A 26,394-nucleotide genomic window follows, 5' to 3' on the forward strand; every position below is an offset into this window, starting at 1 on the left:
ATATTAAACATATTCCCAAAGAGATATAGTGGTTATAAAGGATATATAAATTGAATTAGATCTCATGAATGTACAAATATATCTCCAAATTGTTTCTTTGAATCTAATAAAAGATAATTGCATTTTTGGGCTAAGAGTTTCACTATAAATAGAAGTGTTTGGGTAATGGTGAGACACTCAAATCAAATAGTATAATAGTACAGATTTGAAGATAAACATGGGTGATTTCTTGAATAGGAACGTGTGAGAAGAAGTTTAAAGTTTAACGTGAAGGCTAAAGGATTTAGTTGAAATGTTAAATATTTAGGTGAATGAAGCTAACTAATCTTTTTATTTTACTCGATCATTGTTAAAAACGCGGTTTTGGGTAATTTTGACTAAGAAAATTTTGACTAGAAATTTTTGATTAAAAATGGTTAGAGTCTATTAAAACCTTTTAACGACCAATTTTGTGAGTAGTTAAACTTTTTTTTAGTGACTGATTAATTAATTCTAACTTAAAAATTTGAAAACAAAACATAAATAAAAGCATATATCTTAAAATCCCAATAAAAGATTAACGAGGAGTCATTAAATAGTGTTAAAATATACTACAACTTTTGAAAGGAAAGCAAAACACAAAATCAATAATGCAAACACCGATAAATTTGGCACAGAGTAATTGAAACTAAATGTACTACAAAGTTGGATGTTTTATATTAAAGAAGAAAATGATATGAACATGTACAATAAGCTCATAAAGGATGAAAAATGTACAATAAACTTAAATAAAACCTATAATTTCATGCACACAACATATATATTTTTGGTAGATACCTTCAAACCTGAAGTAGGTGGACAACATTGGATAACACTGAATCTATATGAGATGTGTGTTTGGTCTCATGATTTTGTGTGGTTGTAACAAGATACATATTTTTTCATATTTTGATGCATAAGAAATGACAGGAATAAAAGCAATAAGAGGTAGTTTCACTCTGTGTTTGAAGTCCAAAGCTGAAATTGAGCATCAGCAGCATGGACCATCGACAACATCAATTCAATATTCTGTTCTGCTCTGCTTCAATCGCACCCACTTTTTCAGATGACACAGAACTTTCATTTGGTCCAACCTTTTCCGCATATGCTTCTTTCAAGACAATCATTACATTACAAACAAATCAATTCAACCAAATAAATAAAAAAATCATTTATCTCACCACATTTGCTTTCTCTCAGACCTAACTCTGATCAAATAATATATTTTTAAGGTTTTGTTTCTGTTGCAATTACTAACATTCATTTTTCTTCATGAATCAATATCATCAATATCACCAGTGATCATGAATATGAACAATCATAGGTTATACATATATCTGATGAATTTTCAAAACTATAATGATGATGACATAAAGTGACAGAGAACTGATATCGAGAATTCAATACTATTTACTATATTATAAACAAGTCTCTTACAACAAAATAGTGTTTGAAAAATTATAAGTAAGAATGCACTCTAGTAATTACACATCATCTATTGTTAATCAGATAATATAATATAAACTACTACTTGAGAAATGAAATTATACCTTTTATTATATTATCTAGTTTTAGGACGTGATTTTTTTTAGGAGGAATGATTTGAAGGAGAAGAAGAGGAAAAGATCGGAAGGATTAGAATGTAAAATTGGTATTGTTTCTTTTAAAGAATTTGAAGGTGATTTTGAAGTGGATTAGAAATTGAAGTTTGTGATTAAATTGACTGATGTTACATATTAAAAATATTTTTAAAAGATAAAAAAGTTAGATTACCAAAACATCCTTATAGTTAAAAGTAATATAAAATAATATATAAATTATTTAGAATTATTTTTATAAATTTTATTGAATGATTGAAATTATAAAAAAAATTATTTATAAAAAATGAATAATACAATATATTTGGTATGAAAATAAATTTAATATGTATGATGGAAAATAATTTATTTATATGGAGATTTTATTTTATTTTAATAGTAACTTCAAAATTAATAAATTTTTATTATAAGCATAATAAATTTTTATTTGTGTTATTACCTGTTATTATGTTGTTTTTATAATAAAGAGAAATAAATAAATTACGTGCACAAAAACTGAAATATGAGAGGTAACTTCATAAATTGAAGTGTGTCATCCTCTAATCTCATCATGCAGGAGGAGAATTGAATTTGAAATGAAATGTCTCAATCATTGCTCGACATCACCCTCTACCACTTCTAAAAGAACATGGTGATCACATGCTAATCTTCTTTTTCCATAAACCATAAACAGTAAATCCTCTCAAAAGAACGGTGTTAGAGAAATCATTATAATATTAACAATTAAATATCAATTTTTTAATAAAAATAAAAATATTTAAGTTAGTAATATTTATTTATTTATAGATAACTAAGTGTATAAATATATATTATTATAATGTGGAAATTTAAGAAATAAAAAAATATATAATAAATTAAAATTTTCTTATTTCTAAAATTAGTTGAGAAATCTATACACTCAATAAAACAATTTATATTATCATTTTATCACAAATTATTACGTATACTAAACTTTTTTAATTTTAAATAATTACTCAAAATCAAATTGTAATAGAATAGTGTGAAATTTTGTTACATAATTAATAAATCCTAATTAATTTATGAGTTTAACTTTTGATTTCATCTTATGCTCTAAAAAGTTATCTTCATTTATTGACATGTTGTTTATTTTGGTTTTGGAAGAGTATATACTAGAAAGTCCATGCAGTCCACAGATTTGGTTCCCTTGAGATGAAGAAAATGTGTGACAGTCATAGGTTTCAGATGTTGAATGGAGAGCACATACAATGAAGTTTCAGTAAAATTTTTATGAGAGTTTTCTTTGTCACTCATAACATTTACATTGACAAAACGAGGAAGTGACAGTACAGTGCTGCTAGTTACCCTTTTCAACACTGGTCAATAGAAAACTAGGGCTCTCATCATTTTCTCCCATGTCACCCTTTTCTTCAACATTTGCATTTTCAACACCTCACCTTCTGGATTTTCTTCTATGTTCTATCCACAAAATTTTTATTCATTATCAAAAAAAAGCAATCCTAATTTTTGCTGATTACTTTTTATTAATGATTAGGATTATTTTAATCCCTAAACCCTAATTAGCAAAAATTAAACAAATCCTAAACCACAAAATTAAACAAATCCTACCTCTGCGACGAAGATGCAAATCTTCCGTGACAAAATTTTCACAGAACGAAAAATAATCTTTGATAATGGATCATGCACAGCCTCAGAAATTCCCAATTTAAAGAAACTCCAAGTCCTAATGAATCCCTAAACCCAATTCGACAAATTATAAATCCTAAATCTCTTTAATTAAAATTAAAAGGCTAGCACGTTATTAAATATTGTTCCACGTCATAGAAACCAACCACATTGGTCATTGTTCCGTTAACTATTTAGATGGAATTAAGAAAAATGATCTAATTGAATGAAATTTATGAAAGATAAGACCAAATTAAAAACAATTTTAAAAGTAGGACTAAATTAAAAAAATTTAACCAAAACTATAACCAAATGACTATTGAAACCTAATAAATATTAACAATTAACATTATCATTCTAAATATAAATATATATATATATATATATATATATATATAAATATATATAATCTTATGCTTAACCGCTTCTAAAATCACAATTGTGACAATTTATCTTAAATTGTCATATTATACTATTACATCAAGATCTATCACGTTTCCGGAAACTATCACACACATAAATAAATTAATTAATAAATAAATAAATGTTAAAAATGTCAAAGAAAATAATTATCATAACTTATGCAATTTATTGTAATGGTATATTTATATATTCAAAAGGCCGGATATTAAATCCTGTTAGGATGGTATTATGCAGTAATATTTATATATTTCTTTTGTTTTTTTTAGAAAAAAAAATGGTGATATGCACTCCATATTTTCCATGTACCAAGAAGTAGTGATATGTACTAATCAATTAAAGCATAACAAGTTAATGATGTGTATAATTTTCGACCTTATATTTTTGTTGGCTCAAGGAAGAAAAAGAAAGAAACACAAGAAAAGGAAATAACAAAAGTACAATTTTAATTTCTCAACCATATATTTTTGCTGGTATATATATACACGTATGAAAAACAAGAAAAGGCATACAATTTTAAACTAGTGGATCAGTGAAAACATATTATTGAACTAAACTAGGTACCACCTAACTTTTCGTTATTGACAAAGTAATATTTATAATCAATATTTTTTTTATATTGATACTTTTAATATAATAGTATATATGTAAACGTAATAATAAGTTAATAAATTTAGTTAGATCATTTTTGTTTAAATTATTTTAGAAAAAAAACATTTTTAATAAAATAATTATTTATGATTTTTAACATTTTTGGTTAACTTTATTTCAAAAAGCAGAAAAAAAAAAAAATATATATATATATATATATATATATATATAATCAACTTCTATAAAAAAGAGAGATTAATTACCATGGGCAAAAATACATTCTAAAAATAACACACCACTAAAAGAACCAATTTAGTTTTATTTTTTTTTTTAGAAATACTTATACAGGAAATTTTGTCAATTTTTTTGCAAAATATTTTGTATAAAATATTTTTCACAACAAATTTTGAAGGAAATACTTACAAATTTTATAATTTTGTAGAAAATAATTACCCACGAAAGATTTATCTGCCAATTTAGATTTTTTAAAAAAATAAATTTAAAAAAAATAGCAGAAAAAAATCTTTTCTTGAAATTTTTTTTAACAAATTTGTAAAAAAAAAATTCATGTAATATGATATTTTTAGTAGTGACATACCTTGTTATTTGTATCATTATATTTGTTGGATATTTGTGGAAATATATTTACAAATCTTTTTATGTCACGACATGAATACTTGTGAATATCATTATATATAATTTGTGTTAAAATATAAATTTAAAAAATAAATTTTATAAAATAATTTCAATTTTGTAGATTTATATAAAAAATAAAAGTATATAAAATTAAAATTTAAACAATTATTTTACGATTAAAAATTTTTGCATTAATAATTTTATTTTGATCATTGAACTTTAAAAAAAATACTTGAAAACTCATTAATAATTATTAACTGATACCGGTATCTATTAGTTAAATACAATAATTCTTGTACTTATCTTATCATGAAGTGCAAATAATTATATATATATATATATATATATATATATATATATATATATATATATATGGTTAGATATCTAATAAAATTATTATTTAGTATTAAATTCAAAGATAAAGTGAGTAAAGTACTTGTTTTAGACCTCTTCAAACAAAAAAAAGTATCAAAAAGATTTTTACAACTAATATTTTTTTATTAAATTAATTATAAAATTATATTTAAGAAAAAAAAGGCTCCAAAAAATATTTTATTACTAATATAATTATATTAAATTAATTATAAGTTTATGTTTGAAAATAAAATTTAATTAAATTATTATTGCATGATAATTTTTATTGGCATTAAAAATGACAATTAATGAGTTAAAATGTTTTTTTAGTAAATTCTAATTTTGTTTGCGAAAAAGAGAATGATTATATATATTTAGTCTTTTATAATCAATCTGTATTATATTTTCTTCTTTTATCTCTTTGTGACTTCTCGTGCCTTTCATTACTTTCTTCTCCTCTAAGAGTCATTCTTTTAGGATTTTAACATATTACATCCCTTAAATCTCCTCATCTTGAATCTCATGTTGTTCGTGTGTACCAATATTTTCATTCTCATTTCTGGTTAGTATGTTTTAATGATATTAGAAAATGGTCCTATTAAAATCACTAATATAGATTTTCCTAAGGATATACATTCTAGGCACTTTTCTTTATCAAATTATATTCAAACATTACCTAATAGAGAGAAATACGAAAAAAGATGGCTAATTTATTCTAGAGATTTTTGATAGAATCTTTTGTTTTTGCTGCAAATTGTTTAATGTTGTTTCTCGTACAAGTAAACTAGCTAATGAAGGTAGTAATGATTGGAGAAATCTTAGTAATAAGTTGAAGAGACATGAAATATCAAATAAGCATATCACTAAAATGAATGAATGGATTGATTTGGAATTGAGATTGGAAAAAAGTAAAACAATAGAAAAATATGTTCAACAACAAATAAATAGAGATAGAGAACTTGGAGAAATGTGTTGTTAAAAATTGTTGGAGTTGTTAAAACTCTTGGTATAAATAACTTAGCCTTCTGTGGAAACAATGAAAAGATTTATCAAGAAGCTAATGAAAGTTTTTTAAGTCTAATTGAAATGATTGCAGAATTTGACCCAATTATGCAAGAACATATTTGTTGAATTAAAGTGATGAAACTCAGAACCATTACCTAGGGCATAATATACAAAATGAGTTGATAAATTTGTTAGCAAGTGAAATAAAAAAAATAGGGATGCAAAATATTATTCAATCATACTTGATTGCACTCTAGATATAAGTCATCAAGAGCAAATGCCTTGTATTATAGTGTGTAGAAATTTCATCAACTCTTATACAAGTTAATGGGTATTTTTTAGAATTTTTAAAAGTAGATGATACAAGTGGAAAATGTCTTTTTGATGTTATTGTTGATGAATTAAAAATCTTCAACTTGATATTAACGATCGTAGAGCACAAGGATATGATCATGTATCTAATATGAAAGGAACACATCACATGTGTTCAGGAAAATTTTCTTGATATTAATCCTAGATCATTTTATACTCCGTATGGTTTTCATAGTTTAAACTTAGTGCTTTGTGATATGGCTAACTCTTATCCAAAAGCTACATCTTTTTTTGTGTGTTTTACAATGTATATATACTTTATTTTCTTCTTCTAGAAAAAGGTGAAAAATTTTACAAGACCATAAACATAACTTAACTCTTAAATCATTGTCACAAACACGTTGGGAAAGCCGTATTGAGAGTCTGAAAGCTGTAAGATTTCAAACTTCACAAATAAGAGATTCTTTATGTGAATTAGCCGAAGTTGTAAGGCCCACTTTTATTTAGTGACCAAACGTTTAAGGGCTGCCACAATGTTGGGCCTAAAGGTTGGACCATAGGGTGCCAAGGCCCCTAAAGCAGCCAAGGTTCCTCATTTGCAATTCATTCTGAAAAATCAGTGCCTTAACTCTTCCATCTTCCTTTCAGAACGCTCTACTAGGGTTACTCACAACTCTTGGTCAAGCTAGCTCTAAGCTCAGTCCTTCTTCACGTAAGTTAAACCTCAGCCCCTACTGGTTCTTTTCAAAGTTTCTTTTTGTATTTTCCGCTTGAGGTCCACTTTAGTAACCTCATCCCTTTCCTGTGTCACTGTTCCAGTTCATAGATCTGCTCTTGGAGCTACTAGTTTTGTTGGTTTAAGAGTCGAAGTCCGATATTAGCTCCTTTCTAGGTAAGGGAAGCTAGACCCTTCTGTATATTCCGTGAGATCTACTTGTTGTACGTTTATTTCATGTTGAATAGACTATGTGTGAATATGAGTTACTGGAATGCATGTTCGAACTGTTTGGGCGTGTTTCTATGATTGTTGCACAAGAGAACAATGGTGAACGCTGGTTTTCTCGCCCAATCGAGCATGTCTCGCCTAGGCAAGATTAACAGAGGCTCGCCCAGGACATTTCACGCGAGTTGTCGCTCAAGCGACTAACCACGTTTCGCTCAGGCGAGGGAAATCTCGCTTAAGCGAGAAGGAGTTGAAGGCCACTATTCTTGATGTCGAGCTCTCACCTAGGCGAAAGGAGCTCGCCTGAGCGAGAGTCCCTCTCACCTGAGCGACGCCTTTCTGCCTGAGCGAGACCTTTCTGCTTGAGCGAGAAGCTGGGCGAGAATGCAGCCCGTTTAGTTGTTTCTCTATTCTCAATTGTTGGCTCTATGTTTGTGTTGATCTTGCTTTTAAAGTATGAATTGGGTGATTATGTATGAATGAGATAATCTATACTCTGCAATGGATGAGTTCAATATGATTTGGGCATGCTACATGTATGGTTGGTTTCATGGATTGAGAATGATGAGTTGGTATGGATTTGACATGGAATATAAATAAGGATTGGTTATAAAGGTGGTATGAGACTTATATGTGTGACAAGTATTACTGGTTGGTGGAATATGACTTTATATAAATGGGTGAAATATGTTATTGGTTTGGTTGGGACGTAATTCCTTGAATCTCTAGGTGAGATTTCAGGGTGGTGCCTCAGTTGGTCGGGACATAATTCCATGACCCTTGTTAGTGGGAGTTTATGGTGGTGCCCCATCTATATAATTTAGTAAGGATTCAAGGTAAGGTTGCATCCTGACGCTCTAAGGAGTCAGTTAGTCTCACATAGAGCGGACTGACTCTTGTGGTGAGAGTAGCAGGAGGCCTGAAACTCATTAAGGGCTAACGTTGTGTATGGAAGATTGAGACATTGTAACACTTAGCTCGACGGTGAGCAGCTCGGGGGTGAGCAGAGAAATCCACCACAAGTGCAAGCATCTGTTGAATCCGACTAAATTATACGTATGAAAGTTCATAACATGCTTGAGTGACGTATGTATAATTGACTGTGAGAATATATATATGATTGTATGATAAAAATATTTTTGGCTCTAGCTTACCCTTTTGCTTGTTTGATTGCTTGTGTGTGGTTCTTCTCCTTTTATGATGATCATCAATTTATTGATGTGAGCAGATGCGAGGAACACTCATGGTCAACAGGGAGGTGATGATTCTGCTGCTTAGCCTCTGGACTGGCTTCTGCTTCTGGGCTTTTCTTTTAGGGCAATGGTCCATGTACTATCTGGCCTTTGGGCTTTATTTTTGAAACATTGTCGTTAGTCCTTTATGCTTTCTTTTAGGCATCGTGGTGTGCCTTGATTATTGTACGAAGTTGTATTTATACTCCAGGACTGTGCTACTATATTATTCTATGTGACGTTTCTTTTAATTTGGATTACTAATTAAATGGGACGTTACAGAAGTTAGTGATGATCTTAAAATAAAAAGTGAAGTTGATTGTTTAGCAACTTACAAACTAGAAAACTTTGAGTTTTTGTTAGGCATGAATATTTGAAATGACATTTTATTTGTAGTTAACTTTGTTAGTAAGAACTTACAATAAAAAGATATGTGCATTGATTAAGCTATTGAACAATTAAAAGGTCTTACGAGCATTTAGTATATTCATTTTTATAAATATAGAAGAAAAACTAACGCACCAAGTATTTTTTTCATAACTGATTTTTAATTGTGACTTGATTATTATATATTTTTCTTTTATTAATTACGTATCGCAATTTTTTTATTAGAGTATGATAAATTTCTTTTAGTATTTTATATTGATGAATAAATAAAATAATATATTAATTATTTAGAAGTAATAAAAGGGAACCTACCGTGAGGAATAAAATAGAAAAAATTAATCTTTGATAAAAATAGAAAAGTCAATTACATCTACTTAATTGATTCTTTAATTTGTCTCGTCTGATTTTAACTCTTCTTGTTTCTATAACCATAACAGAAATATAATTTTCTACAATGAATATTATAGAAACAAGATTACGAAATAAAATGGAGGATGAACTTCTTGTTGACGATGTGATTATTTACATTGAAAAAAAAAACTGAAAATTTTAATACTGTTTCAATTATTAATGAGTTCAAGAATCTGACAGAATTAGAACAATCTATAATTAAATATATAAATTTTGAGTGTATTTTGGCTCTCCACCAATATTGACCAAGATCTGCTAGTGTTGACACGTGCAAATTGTAACGCCCACTTACATTGTTGCCTTTATTATAAAACGGCTACCCCAAATCTGTTAGGCCTAGGGTTGGCCCAAAGGGAATCCAGACCCTAATCTGCCCTAACACCCCCATTTCCATTCACTTTGCAGAAACAGTTCTCCTTATTCCCTCCTAGAGCAACCGCAACTCTCTGTTAGGGTTTAGACCTCCGTCATCTCCAAGCTTAATCAACCCCATTTCCTTGCTCCACGTAAGTCATTCCCCAGCTCATACTTCTCCTCTCTAGGCATAACTTCGTATTTACAGTAGGGTTTCGTAGTAAGCTTAGTTCCTAACTCTATTCCGTTGTCTTGTTTAGTTCACAAGTCCGCTTTTAGGGCTGTCGTGCCACCGTTTAGAGTTTAGGCATTTTCTAGCTATTTCCAGGTAAGGGAAGCTAGAACCTTTTTGTTTAATGTGATTGTTGTTTGTTTTGCTTTTGTTTCACGATCCTTGAGCTTGTGTACTACTGTGGATGCATGGGATGCCTGGTTATATTGTTTGGTATGAATGTATGACTGTTGTAGGGAGAACAGTGGCAAAACCCGATGTTTTCGCCCACGCGACCCTGTCTCGCATAGGCGAGACTTGCAGAAGCAGGCTAGGTTCACATTTGAACTCTCGCTTAGGCGAAGATCTCTTGTTTTGAGCGAGGTACTACCTCACTCAGACAAAAGACGTTTGCCTAAGCGAGAACGCGTGGGAGCTTTGGTGTGTTGCTACAGTCTTAGCCCAGGCGAGGAACCTCACCTTTGGGCGAGGGGTGGCCTCGCTCAGGCGAGGAGGGCTCGCCTAAGCAAGCGTTCAAAAAACCTCCCTAGGCCTCTGTCACGATCTCGCCTAAGCGAGAGTCTGCAGCTTAAGCGATGGCTTCCCTCTCACCTAAGCGAGGACTTCTGACTTGAGCGAGATGTGCTGCAGGTCACACTATTTTCCTCACATGGTTATTATTGGTTGTTTGATTTGTTGGTTTGCTTTATTTAAAGTATGAGGCATGTGATTATGCATGAGATATCTGTGGGTATGAATTTGTTGGGTGTGTTGTGTAACATCCCTAAGGAATATTACTAATTTAAATAAATAAATAAAGAAAATAAAATAAAACGTCACGATATTATTATTCCAAAAACGCGGGAAAATTAAAATATTTAAACATCGCGCCATAATTATTAAAATCATAGTATTTAAAACTTTACAATTTCCAAAAATCCAAAAACATAAATGATAACATAAATAAAATCCTAGCTTAATCCCAACTAGCCCTCACTCCGTCGCCTGAGCGTCCTCAGTATAACCTGTATCAATATCTGCTCCCGTGTAACGAATCACACGATCATCGCCATACACACACAGAAAGGGTGAGCTGAGAGAATAAAAATAACATATATATAATATGCAAGATAACTCATACACCCATCTTATTCAATCTACTTAGTTCTTGGCCAAGACCTTAACCCCAAAGCTTTATAGCCTTCGTTTCACACAAATGGTTAGCCTTGGACTCGGGAATATGATGCTCACACGAACCTGCCCACTCATGGTCCTACCTCTACGAACCTCCCCGCTCATAGTCCTACTCTACGGACCTGCCCGCCCGTAGTTCAACACATGTGATCCACCAGCCCCGTACCTCCCCGCACATGGCATCTCTCAAGCGTGAGCACGGAACATACGAACCTACCTCGCTCGTATCCCCACGCGAGAGTAACTAGATATGAACCTCCCCGCTCATACCATCACATGTTAACCACCATCCAATAACCTACCCGCTCATGACACAACATCTCCCGATCCAAGCATAACATCATTGTAACTTAAAAGCAACACACACAAGTCATACTCTGTAGCACAATCGCCTAGCGCAACCCCAAGCGCCGCCAGGCAAAATCAGTGTAGACCGCCTGGCGGTTCAGGCCACACTGCCAGGAGCCAGGTCCACGAACAGATTGCCCACTGCTCTGTGTCTGCCTGGCGGATCCTATTCTACCGCCAGGCGCCAATCGCTACAGACCCCTTCCTGGAGCTTCTACCGCCTGACATGCACACTCACACCGCCAGGCGCTGTATCAGCAGCGTACCAATTTGTTGTTTCACGCGTCAGTCCCGATTATCTCACCTCCTCTTGACTGCTCCAAAGCATCATTACACTTTTATCCATTCAATTCTTATTTTAGACTCCTTGGCAGCCCACAAGTGAACCCATTACCTATAACTTTTCCCATTCTCAGTCTCAAAACGAAATCTAGGATTAACCAAGTTCATCAATCAGTAATCAAGGAACCAACCCACTCCAAATGAGTTCACACCAAACCTTACCTTATAGTACATTACCAACCCAATTCACATTACAACAGTAAAACCTCTTCCACTGACTTAGCTTTCAATCCATCTTATACAAGTCATAGCTAATACCTCAACACACTAAGACACACTATCCCATGTCCCAATTTTACACCTCCAAGCCCACTGATACTTTCCCAACTTGAACTTTGAATTAGAATTCATCATCTTCCCTAGCTTTAATTAACTTTCCTGCAATCACACCATACTATACTCACACCTTCCCACCTCTTCCAATCCCTAATAATTCAATACAATAATTATATTGTTCATCACAGTTTCACCAATAATTTCCAGTACTACTCACTCTTCTAGGTTCCTCTCTCCAATTTTTCTCACTGTCTAACCTCGCAATCCCGTTCGTCTTCGCTTGGCGGCGCTACACTTGTCGCCAGGCGGTACACCAGTACCCAGCCAAACATAGGTTTCTTCATTCTACGGCTGACAACAAACCTTTCATGCACTACATCCTTAATACCTAACACTCCAAATTTCAACAATGCATCTACAATAATCTGAACCTTCTGTTCTCAATAAATTCTTAGAGTTCACTTGGCTTCAACTCTCTGGAATTAACCCCAATTCAAACCTCTCCAAATTTTACACATACGATTATAGGGTACACACACGGTTATGTTCCAAAATTTGGCTATGCACTAAGTTTGTGTTTGATTTCATAGATTCACGACACACAATAGGGTTTAAACAGATCAATTCCAACAATCACATTGATTTTCACTCAATTAGCAACAAGAATCAATCAAGAAAAACGCGAACAACGTTGTACCACCTGGCAGATCTTCGTCGCCGCCAGGCGGTTCAAGCCAAAACAAGAACAACACCCATCTCTGATGTGCCGTCTTGCGGTAGGGATTGAGCCGCCAGGCGGTTTCTGGGAAAAAGCCCAAGAACCTCAATAAAATAGTGCAGAAACAGATGGGAAACATGCAATTTTAATCACGCAAGGCATAATATAAGGATTACAAACGCGAATTGGATGTGTCTTTCACCCCAAAATTGTCCCGTTCTGTGCTTGCAACCCCAAAACACATATTAAAATAACACATAATTAGCATACATAAGACTCGAACCCAAGTCCTCTCACACAAACAAAGTACTCTCAACCACTTGAGCTAGTACTTTTCCACGTCATAACTCTCTGCATTAAATGCCTTAAAGGCTTCTATTACCCGCATTTATTAAATAATTATTTAATTAACTATTTAATTTTCTTGGGTCTTACATGTTGGTATGATCTTGGCATGTAAAACAAATGAGATGGTTGGTAATGAAAGTGGCATGGTGTTGGCATGAGATATGATAAAAATGGATGGAATATGTTGAGACGTCATGGTGGTGCCTCAGTTGGTCAGGACGTAATTCCATAACCCTTGTTAGTGGGAGTTCATGGTGGTGCCCCATCTATATAATTTAGTAACGATTCAAGGTAAGGTTGTATCCTAACACTCTAAGGAGTCAATTAGTCTCACATAGAGTGGACTGACTCTTGTGGTGAGAGTAGCAGGAGGCTTGAAACCCATTAAAAGATAACCTTGTGTGTGTGGGTTGAGACATTGTAACATTTAGCTCGGGGGAGAGCAGCTCAATGAAGCAGGGAAATCCACCACAAGTGCAAGCATCCGCTGAATCTGACTAATTATATGTATCTGGATGAGTCGTGTCTGAGTCTTAGTGTATTGTTTGGAAGGTCAAAACATGATTGGATGATGCATGTATATTTAACTGTGAAATGTATATAATTGTATGATAAATCCTTTTTCGCTCTAGCTTACCCTTTTGTTTGTTGTATGTTTTGTGGTGTGGATCTCTCTCTTTGTGATGATCATCAATTTATTGATGTGAGCAGATTCAAGAAATACTCATGGTCAACAGGGCGATGGTGGCTCCGCTGCATAGCCGTCTAGGATGGTTTCCGCTTTTGGGCTTTTCTGTTAGGACTATGACGCATGTATTGTCTGGCCATTGGGCTTTATTTTTAGAACACTATCGTACTTTATTATGCTTTGTTATTGGCATCGTGGTGTGTCCAATTTTCTCTCCTATCTTCTTTTGAACAATTGTATGGAGAGTAATGTTTACACTTATGGACCGATTTATTATATTATTTTGTGTGATGCCTCTTTTAATTAGGGTTATTAATTAAATGGGATGTTACACAAATATATATATATATATATATATATATATATATATATATATATATATTAAAAAATTAAATTAAATTAAAAAAAATCAGAAACTTACATGTGACACATATCTAACATTGTTAGTATAGTGCTAACAAAACAACCTAATTGATACACATTTTCAAAAATAAAAATCCAATTAAGACTAGTCAAAATATGAGGACCTACTTGAAATTTTTTAACAAATACCAATTGAGTATTTTAACCAAAAGTTGACCCACATTTAAAAACTCAAGTAAGAATGTGTGAAACTCATCTATTCACATTATAAATATAAATAGATTTATTTATAATACTCAAAATATGGAAAACTCACTATTATTTCATAATTTGTTAAACTCATTTGGGTATTTGTTCATATCTTTTGAAAAAATTAAATAAATAAATAAATAATTTTATTAATACGTGACACATATCTAACATTGTTATTATAATAGTGACGAAAAAAACTTATTTATTACACATTTTTAAAAATAGAAACTCAATTAAAATCAATCAAAATACGAAGATCTACTTCAAATTTTCAAACAAATGCCAATCGAATATTTTAACCAAAAATTGACCCCACATTTAAAAACTAAAGTAAGAACGTGTGAAACTCATTCATTCACATTATAAATAGATTTATTTGTAATACTCAAAATGTGTGATACTCACTTTATAATCTCATAATTTGTTAAACTCATTTTGTATTTGTTCATATTTTTTAAATAAATAAAATTTTAAAAATATAAAAAAAATCTCGAACTGATACATGACACATATCTAACATCGTTAATTTAGTAATAATAAAAAAAAAACCTAATTATTACACATTCTTAAAAGTAGAAATCCAATTAAAACAAATCAAAATATGAGGACCTACTTCAAATTTTCAAACAAATACCAACCAAATATTTTAACCAAAAATTGTCCCCACATATAAAATCTTGAATGAAAATGTGTGAAAAGTTCACATTACAGATAAATTTATTTATAATAAATATGTGAAATTCGCTCTATAATATCATAATTTCTTAAACATTTATCTACATTTTAATGAAAGAAAATATTTATAATACATCATTCATTAACCATAACTAGCAAATTTAAGACATCGAGGATGATTTAAAAAGAAATAAAATAAGAATTTGTGAAACTTATCCATTCACATCTTAAATAAATTTATTTATAATATTCGGAATGCGTAAAACCCACCATATAATTTCAAAATTTATGAAACTCATCCATTTGAATTTTATATAAATTTATTTATAATACACTAATACGCATATGTGTTTAAAATAATAAAAAATAATAATAATATTTTTATTATTATTATAAATATAAAATTAAATATAAATCATATTTATAATTTTATTATAAATCATTTTTATTTATTTTTAAATAATTTTTTAACTAAAAATAGTCAAGTTTTAAAAAATGGTCAAATAAAAAAATAATTAAAATTTAGAAAAAGTCACTTAAAATATTTTTTTTAATTTAAAAAACTTTTATTTAAATGATAAAACTGAAAAACAAAATATCTAGACAAAAAGAGAATATTTCTTTTATATATAGATATAGATATACAGATTATTAATTCACCAATTTGCAAGTTTAACACAATAACTCACATTTAAAAGCATATAATAAAGTATTTGTGAAACTCATATATTCATATTTTAAATATTTTTTATAAAATACACCTTACAAATATTAAAATAATGTGTGAAATTACAGTAAGTATTTGCTTAAGTCCGTACTCATCTAAGTCCGCATCTTGCCTAAATCTGCATTTGAAAAGGAAAAATTCTCGAATTAATAATTTTGTGATTTTATTTTCAAATAAAAAAATCACATAAAATTATTTTACGACTATTTTCAATTCGCTCACATGTTGTTGCCGATTGACCATTGGTAAGATGCGAATAAGAGTGAAGAACACACCCTTAACTTGATTTAACTGATTCGATGATAAATAAGAAAAATCTTTCAACTTACTTATTTGAATAAAATAAAATAACAAGTTTCTCATGTAACATATCTCTTATATCTCTTATCTCTCATCAATTCACAATCTCTAAATATGTCCAACACAAATAATATTTTATATTGTAATTATATGATCTCTAATATTTCATAAGCAAATGTTTAGCATTCTAAATATTATAATACATCATACATTAGTCATAATTAATAACTTTAACACATTGATGCACATTAAAAATAAAATAAGATAAGAATTTGTGAAACTCATATGTTCATATTTTAAATAAATATAATTATAATACTCCAAATTTTATAAAACTACATAATCTTATAATCTTATAATTTGTGAAATTCATCCATTCACATTTTAAATAGATGTATCTATAATACATTACTCATTTACCATAATTTTCAGGTTTAATGGATTAACCACGTTTAAAAAAATAAAATAAAAATTTGTGAAATGCATCCGTTCATATTTTAAATAAATTTATTTATAATGCTATGTGTGAAACTCATTATAGAATCTCAGAACTTGTGAGACTTAAAGATTCAAATTTTAAATAAGTTTATTTATAATACATTATTCATTCACCATAATTTGCATGTTTAACGTATTGACCCATATTTAAAAACTAAAATAAGAATTTGTGAAACCCATACATTCACATTTTAAATATATTTTGGAAAACTCACATTGCCATCTCATAATAATTTGTGAAACTAAGCCGTTCACATTTTAAATAAATTTATTTATAATACATAAATTCATTCACCATTATTTACAAATTTAACGTATTGATGCACCTTTAAAAAAGTAAAATAAGAATTTATGAAACTCTTACGTTTATAATTTAAATAAATTTATTTATAATACATGTATTAATTTAGCATAATTTACAAGTATAACGGATTGATGACATTTAAAACATAAAATAAGAAATTGTGAAACCCATCCGTTTACATTTTAAATAATTTTATTTATAACACTCAAATTTATTTTAAAAACACACCCATTCATATTTTAAATAAATTTATTTCTAACAGATATTCATTTATCATAATATGAAGTTTAACGGATTGATTCATATTTTAAAATATAAAATACGAATTTGTGAAACTCATTCATTCACATTTTAAATAATGTATTTATGATACTCAAACTTTGCGACACTCGCTATACAATCTTAGTGTGAAACTTATTCGTTCACATTTTAACTAATGTATTTACAATATCTTATTTATTTACTACAATTTGAAATTTTGAGAAATTGATCCACGATTAAAAAAAATGAGAATTTGAAAATGTTATTTTTAAAATGTAAATTTTGAACTATTTTAAAATCTAATAATGATTTGTTAAATAAAAAGATATTTAGCATAATATATAACATAATTTTTTATATTAAATTACTTACAATTATTTGTATATATCTCTTTTCTTAAACTATAATTTTAGAGAAAATAAAAGTTTTCTTAAACTTAAATTAGAATAATTTTAGTGAATTAATTAAGTAAAATGAGATAAAATTTTATATTTAACAGGTTTCAAATTTTCACTCTTCTTTATTTCTACAAGTATTAAAAATGCGTACCACACTTCATCTACAATAATAGTAAAGATTCTTTTTTTTAATTTAATTTTTTAGCAAAATTACAAAAGGAAAAGAAAACAAAATTAAATTGTCATAAATGGTGTATTAATTGATCACATGCCTTACAGAAATAAGATATGTGGTTAAATAATGGTGGTCTACTCATTCCTATATTATTTACAAGGATTCTAGCATTCAATTTAGTAAAGTTTAAAATCTAAAAATGAAGGGTACAAAAACATGTCACAATTGATATGAAATATTTTTAACTTGGTCCACCTATTTCCTACACTAAATACTAGCTACTAACGTACACTAAATGATGTAACATTGCATATTATTTCTGTTAATTATTGATCTCAAATTTAAGTTGAGACATGTAATCAGTATACCATATATACTTTGAACAACAAGAAGTAGTTTTTATCACAACTACAATGATTATACCCTACTCAGAGAAAGGTAATGATGATTAACAATTTCTTAATACAAATGTTTGACTATAATTTAGCAAGTCCGAAAGGTTGTGCACATTAATTGCACACATCCTTCATTACTTAGTCTCATGGCTCAATTGGAGATTATGGTCGAGTCTAGTTAGGAATCAACTTTAAGTCTCATTCAAAAATCTTACAAAATCAATTTGTAAGGTGAGGTTTGGACGTATATATATAATGTGAAATCCTCTATCTAGTTGATGTAAGATTTTCAACACAATCCCTTACGCAACATGTACATCTCAAGCTCAAGTGCAAGACTAAATATTAATGAGTGGTCCGACAACGAGCAACAACTTTGTTAAGATAGATTTTAACTCATGATTCTGATATCATATCAAAAATTGAACTTTAAGCGTATCTCAATCTCTTAAAACCGGTTTGCAAGTTGAGAATTCCACCCATATATATATATATATATATATATATATATATATATATATATATATATATATATATATATATATATATAAATTGACCTTATCCCTATTCAATATAGAACTTTTTAATCGATACATGTCTCATGAACATTTTAATGATAATATGAAGTGAGACATGAGTTTAATTTATAACTTTAAACTCAAAGACAATGAATTTGAAGTAATTTCTATATATGAAACTTAAACTAATGCTTAAATTAGGATTGATAAGTAATTGCAAAGGATATGAGGAATGAGAAGAGAAGAGAATGAAAGAGTAGAATCTATGGAAGAGGAAAGCAATTATTAATTTGTTTTGGGTCCAAGAGAGGTATAGGATCCATAGACTTTCTGCGTGCATGTGTCTCTATGAAGGAGGGTACTGCAACGTTAATGTCTCAAAACTGTTGGTGTGTAACAGAATATTTATTCCTATCCGTAGGTGGTAAATGCATGGCAATGAATATTGTGGGGCAGTCCCTTAACGCGCAAATAGGCACCATTTTCATCACAATAGACAAATTTGTAGGGCACCCACAAGTCAAAGTAGATACATGATGCACCATCATGTGTGCCACCATCACCATCTGCCAAATGCATTATTTCCAATATAACACCGCCATCTAAACCTTCCCCTTTTCACTCACTTTCACTTCTTCATTTTTCTGCTTCTTCTATATCCTCATGCATTTCTTCTACACTACACTCTCATCCTTTAACTCATTACAGTTAAACAACTTAGATTAGTAAAAAAAAATTACTATTTACCTCAACTCATGCTTAAAACCTATCATTTCTTTTCTTTTCAGACTTCAACTAATTAACCTAACTGCTTGCTTTTTAACTAAATTTATCTCCTGTAATAAAGTTTAAGAAGTTTAATAATCTGTCAACTTTTCTAATACAGTTTTGTTTTTCTTTGTTGTTTTCAGATCATAAGCAAGTTTAAATGAAATTAGCTGTGATAAACTAATTAATATAATCCTTTCAGTAGAAATGCGATTAACATTTTCTACAAAGGGTTCAGTTGTTTGAATTTGTTTAAACCAAAAGGTAATGTTCAATTCAAATTTATGTTTCGAAACATAAATTATAATTACACCCGAGCTTTTTCTTAAAAAAAAAAAAGACTAAAAAATTGTTATAATATTTTTCTCAGAAGTTAAAAATATAAAAGAACACTTTAAAATTTTACATTATAAAATTACCGGTTTTAAAGTGATAATATGCTTCGAGATGTTCTAGTTAAGAGAACAATTTTCATTTATAATATATATATATATATATATATATATATATATATATATATATATATATATATATATATATATATATATATATATATATATATATATATATATATATGGACAATCCAAGTTCACATTCTGTTTTTTTAACTCGATTTTACAAAACTATTTAAATTTATTGTTTATTTTTCTGAAAACAACTGAAAGGAGTGTAAAAATATCTACTGTGAGAACAGATAAAGTAATAATATTATTACATCTCAGTAAAAGTGACGAAACGTTGAGCATTTTTCTGTCATAGAAAGCACAAAAACATCAACAATAAAACCACATAGAAAGTGATATTTAGATGGCAGAAAGAACTGTGTGTATGCTTAAAGTTTCTCGAGTGAGATTATACAGACACATTAAACTCAAGAACAATAGATTATTAACAGTCGCAGGAATTAATTTGCATATATAATATAAAAAGTTACACCCCTCTCTATATCAGAAGGAAGAAGAAATTATATATAGTTCAAGAATTTAATAGAGAACCAGATACCCTGCAATCATTGTGCAGGATGAAAAGAAAACTACATATATAAACTCTAACCAACGCGAGTTTGTCTTTAATTAATTGACGCATGTGAATGTAAGGTTATATTTAGCATCAGTTGTAATACTAAAAATAAAATCTGAGTAAAACAAACCAACAAAAATAAAGAGCAGAATTGGATACCCACCAATCCATAAGAAAAATGCCGACTTGTACTTCTTGAATTAACAATTCTTCCCTTGTATAGCATCTCTCATATGTACATATATAAAAAATAAAATATCCCAAAAGCAATGTAAAAAAAAAAATATTTATAATCTCTGCAGTCTATTATTACTTCTAAATCCGACCAGTATAGACCTTTTTTCTGGGGATGCAAATTGTAAGGCAAAGTTAGCATGATGAAGTAGTAACTTTTTTTGGGGTTCATAACCCTTTATTGTTTTGACATGAAGGTTTTTGTTTAGAGAAAGCGTGATTAACGTAGATGGTGATGAAAACTTAAGAAAAATGAGGAAATTGGGAGCAGAAAGTTTACCCAATAGAATAGGTTGAAGATGAAGGTTCATTGCTTTTTTAGTACTGACACCCATGAAGAGAAGCACATATCTTTGTGTTCACTGCAAACAATACAGTTACCGTGTACAGTGTTTTTGGCTCTTCACACACTGTGATCTTTCCTCACACCTCGAAAGATTCCTCCTGGTGGACCCTCCATCAAGGGTTTATGACTCCATGTGTGATGCTGCCATTTTCTGCTACGGGAAGGGCCCTGTTACAACACAAATGGTTCGGTCACTGTCCCTACAATTTAAGCCCCTTTTCTTATTCTTTTTTCCTCCATTAATTCTTCCACTATACCATTTTTATTTTCTTTGCGTCAAAAATTTTACTTTTTTTATTTTTTTATCTTCTACATGCTCAACCAACATTCTCCTTGTTCTTTCTGACGATTTGCTAATGACTTTGTAGATTTGAAGGGTATAATTCATGAAAACAAGATAACATAACACAGATGAAAGAGGAAAGGAACAAAATCATTGCCAACATTTCAAGAGTATAACAAAATTGAAAAGCGAAAATTCAAGAGAGGAAATTAGAGAAAAAGGACAAACCCCCCCAACAATTAATCGTTTCTCCCATTTACATCAACATGAACATGAAAATTCAGTACAAAAAGCCTAGTACAATAACATTGTTCAAGGTTGCTTGTTTATTCATATATGTTGAACTTCATTGAACCTTTCTCTATCTTAATCTTCCCTCTCCCTCATTCATCAACTTATTTATTTAGCTCAAAAAATAATTAATTATTTCTTTTTCAAAACAAAAAAACATATAATCTTACTGACTATATGCTGCTATTGTACCAAGTACTTCCAACCCAGATTCCCCCACCCTACTGGCTATAACCCTATACCCATGTGTCATTCTGAAGTACGTGCATTTTCAAAATCTTCATTACAATCCCATCATCATCCTCCACCACCACCACCACTACCACCAGAATTCACCCTCACGCCACCATTTTTCCGACAACCCGTGCACCCTCTTTGACCCACCCATGACTCTGATTGATGCACTTCTCGGTCAATATTTGTTCCTCTCACTCAGCAGAAGCATCACCAGCTGAAGCTGGAGTTGGAGCTGGCTTACTTGCTACTATCTCATAGTTACCACCTTCATCGTCTTCATCATCATCTTCCTCTCCGATGTCCTTGTCCTCCTCCTCCTCCTCCTCCTCAGCATCCTCGTGGTGCCGCGCGTCCATGGGGTCATTCTGGGCGTCTTCCATGGTTACTTCTGGTGGCACCACCTGCTGAGGAGGCCACTGTTGCTCCGGCTGCACCATGAGCGGTGCCATCATGCTCTCCGGCTTCATCTGGCCCTCCCCCTTGTTCTTCTCCTTGTATAGAGCCTCCAACTGGTGAAAATAGGGACAGGTCTTGGAATCTTCTGGCCTCTTCTTGTTGCTTTCCTTCACCTTCTTGAAGTACTTGTTGATGTTCTCCCACTTCTCTTTGCACCTCTTCGCGTTCCGGTTATACCCCATTTTTCTCATCAAAGCTGAGATCTCCTCCCACAGTGGCCCCTTCGGTCCATTTTCCTGGTACTTCGTTTCCAGGTTTGTTCTCAGATCTATCAGCGCTTGTACCTCCACTTTTGGCCACCGCGAAGAACTCGCTCCCATCATCAAATTCTCACCGTTATTATCAGCTTTATTGCTTTCAACATTAGTCAGCACTAGCTGTTGTTGTTGCTGCACCTGATGTTGCTGTTGCTGTGGGACCAAGGACTGCACTGGTGGGGCCTCGGCAACAGTTGTTGTTTGTTTTTGTTGCGGTGCTGGTGTTGGTGTTGGAGTTGCTTGTGGCACCGGTTGCTGTGGAGCAATAGTGATGCTGTTGTTGTTGTTGTTGGTATTCAATGCTGGCTGAAGATTATTTTCCTCTTGTTGATGTTCGGCCATCTTCTGCAGAAATGCCATAACAGCAGCGTCTTTAGCGGCAGCAATGGATCTCTCTTGTGCCAGAATCTCCCTTTCCCTGTTGATCCTTTGCATCTCCTGCATTCTCCACGCTTCTTCTCTCGCCACACGCTCTTGTTCTCTCCTCTCTATGGCCTCCAGGAACCTCCTTTGCAGCTCCTCCTGCTTCTCTATCACCTCCTTCATGAGTCTCTCAAAGAAGTCCTTCCACTTCCTCTTCCTCTTGCGCCTCCCTCCCTCGGTGGTTGTTTCCTCCGAAGAGGTGGAGGAGGAGCTGGAATTGGACAAGAGATCGGTGGGAATGTTGGGGAAGGAAGGTGGGGTGATGGTGCTCAGAGGGTTCTTGTTGTTGTTGTTGTTGGTTGTAGGGTTTGGTGTTTGTGTTGGGAAGTATGTTGTAGGGTTTGATGATGGGAAGGAAGGGGTTGTTGTGAGGGCGAGAATGGCTTGAGGCACAGGGAGTGTAGTAGGGGATGGAACAGTGGTGTTGTTGGAGACAGGTGGCAATGGCAGTGTTGTGGTCGGGGGAAGAGACATTATAGAAGAGGGTGTCGTTGTTACAACTATTGAGACTGGTGTTGCTGGTAGTGCTGTTGTGGTTACTGGTGTTGGGGATTGGATAGCATGAATTGCAGGGTTGTTTTCGAGGGCTTGTAATTGATCAAAGAAGCGATAAGTTTTGCCTTCTGATTTCCCAGTGCGGCCTTCTTTGGTTCTCTTGTGGTACTTGTAAACGTTCTCGAACTTCTCTTTGCACTTCTTGGCATTTCTGTGGTAGCCAAGATCTGCCAGCTTCCTGATAATAATAATAAGCCCAAAAGAAGACAAAGTAAAAAAACAAGCTTTGTGGCGTTATCTTATCTCATCAACTCCATGGCGCATATAGTTGGCAATGGAAGAAAGAAGCATAAGATAATACAAAAGAAGCGAGTTAAAGTATTAAACATCTCAGGATTTCAAGTACCCATGAACGGAAATGGAGGGGAAAGGAAGTAGTAACTGAAGACCTTAAAACAAGGGAAGGAAATTAAAGGAGAATATATAATAATATCAAAATTGATGATGTAACTGGAGTAAAAGCTTTAATTAAATAATAACAAGAATAATAATATTGATATTAATAATATCAAACACCATGAATTGGTGAAACGGAAACTCTTCCCATGGAAAACACATGAACCCAAGTTAGAAGATTGTGCAATCTACCTCTTTCATTCCCACCAAGAGTGGTTAACTGAAACAAGGTGGAAGAAAATGTTGCTTTTCAACACCCAATTCAAGTTGGCAACTTATTTGGTAAACGCAACATGTATCAAAATGAATGTCAGAAAAAAAAAAAAAAAACACATCACATATCCAACTCTAAATTACATCTTTTCACAAACAGTCCTTCGGAACAAGAAAAGGTGATGACAGAGAGAGAGAGAGAGGGAGAGTGAGAGAGAGAACTATAGCTGGCAGAAATTAAGAATGAAACAAACATGAAAACTGAAACTGAATTAAACAAATCCAAACGAAAGCTCTGCAGAAACCTCAAAGGAAACAAAAAACACAGAATTGAAGTGAAACACATTCCCAGGAGATGAAAGAGCAAATCTTGAACAATAATTGAGAGTTTTTCAGATCTCCAAAGCAGCAAACTTGAAGTGACCACAGCACCCAGTTAAGGTGATGAACACAGAAAACAACAAAAACCAAACAATTAAGAATCAAATTCAATGACTCACCTTGAAACCTCTTCCCACAAAGGACCCTTCACACTTGCATCTCTGAAAGCCACGTCCATATCCGACCGTATCTTCAACAAAGCCAGAGTCTCCTGCCTCGGCCACCTGTTCCCACCAAAGCTTCTGTCACCTTCCTCCACTCTCCCCCTCTCATCATCCCCTGAATTTGATCCTCCTCCGCCGCCGCCGCCACCACCGCCTGCCACGTCAACAGCACCGTCATGAGCAGCACCCCCTCCTGCTGCCACCACTGCATCTCCAGACCCTCCTCCTCCTCCTGTTCCCAACACTGCTGAGTCCCCCAGCATAGGACTCTCTCTCTCTTTCTCACCCCCTCTCTCTCTCTCTCTTTTCTGTGGTCTCTATCTACCTCTACCTCTCTCTCTCTCTCTCTCTCTCTCTTCAAAAACAGCACAGAACCTAGGCAATTACAGAGGAGGAAAAAAATAATATGTGGGGGAAAAAAGAGAAGAAGAGGAGAAAAAGGGTGGTGAATTCTTTGATGGGTTTTATCATAGATGTGTGTATGAACGTGTATGTTCGGTGAATTTATTAATTTATTTGGGTGGGATCTGCCTGGTAATACTAATCTCAAAAATTTTATTATTTTCTTCCTCCTTTATTTAATTTGTTTGTATGTACATGTCAGTAATAAACACAATAAATGTTTTCTTTTTTTACTTTTAGATTATTTACAAAAATAATATCATCAAATATGGTTCATTTTATTCACCTTTTTAATAATTCAATAAATAAATAAAATACACGGTTTCATTCTCAATATTAATCGATAAACAAAAAACACGTTAAATTTTTTTTTTAATTTTAATACTAATTACCATAACCTGTGCTCAGAAAATCCATTCAACTCTGTTAATTGATTAGTAATGTTAAAATTAATGCACTTGACTTTATTTTAATTGAAGGTGGAATCCTGGATCGTTTTTAAAGTTTATTTTTTTGTTAAAGTTGTGATCTTGGGGAAAGTAAATTACTAAATTCATGCACCTGGTTTTCTCTCACTGTAATAAAAAAAGTGGCACAGAAAGATATATGTATATAGAGGTAGTATTTATTATTTATTGTTTTATCACAGAGTAAAAAAAAAAAAGATTGATTAATAACTGGTGCAGAGGGTTTTGAACAGATGTACAAAGAGACGATGGAAATAATAACTTGGTTTTGTCTCTGCAGCTAAATTTGGTTAAAGGCCGACTCATATAAGTCAGCTTTTTCTTCTTCTTTTTTTCTTTTTACTTTGAAAAAATAAAAATAAAAAATTGTTTTTAATTTTTTGGAATGAGGGAGAAAGAAAGAAGATGAAGTTTATCTTTAGTATGCTTTTTGTTTGATGATATTTTTGGGGTTTTGGAATTCAGTGGCAGTTGGGCAGATTGAGTTAAAATGACGAAACAGGACATGAACATGGCTCTTGCATTGACCTTTAATGATTGAAGTTAATCTATGATGTGTTTTTATTTAGATTAACAGGTCAGTGTGATGTGAGCCTGTCCCCCCT

The 26,394-nt window shown here is 31.9% G+C and overlaps 1 protein-coding gene across 1 annotated transcript; it reads right to left on the reverse strand.

Moving 5' to 3' along the window:
• Window positions 1-21,756: 21,756 nt before the first annotated feature.
• Window positions 21,757-25,379, reverse strand: LOC114181419 (trihelix transcription factor DF1-like). The gene is made up of 2 exons (XM_028067870.2): window positions 24,876-25,379; window positions 21,757-23,944 (listed from the first exon to the last, which is right to left on the reverse strand). Exons 1-2 carry the CDS (start codon window positions 25,181-25,183, stop codon window positions 22,267-22,269), a joined length of 1,986 nt encoding a protein of 661 aa, XP_027923671.1. The 5' UTR covers window positions 25,184-25,379; the 3' UTR covers window positions 21,757-22,266.
• Between the last annotated feature and the right edge of the window lie 1,015 nt (window positions 25,380-26,394).

This window comes from Vigna unguiculata, chromosome 4 (assembly GCF_037176805.1).
Source record: "Vigna unguiculata cultivar grain cowpea cultivar isolate G323 ecotype 2 chromosome 4, ASM3717680v1, whole genome shotgun sequence".
NCBI classification, from domain to species: Eukaryota; Viridiplantae; Streptophyta; class Magnoliopsida; order Fabales; family Fabaceae; genus Vigna; species Vigna unguiculata.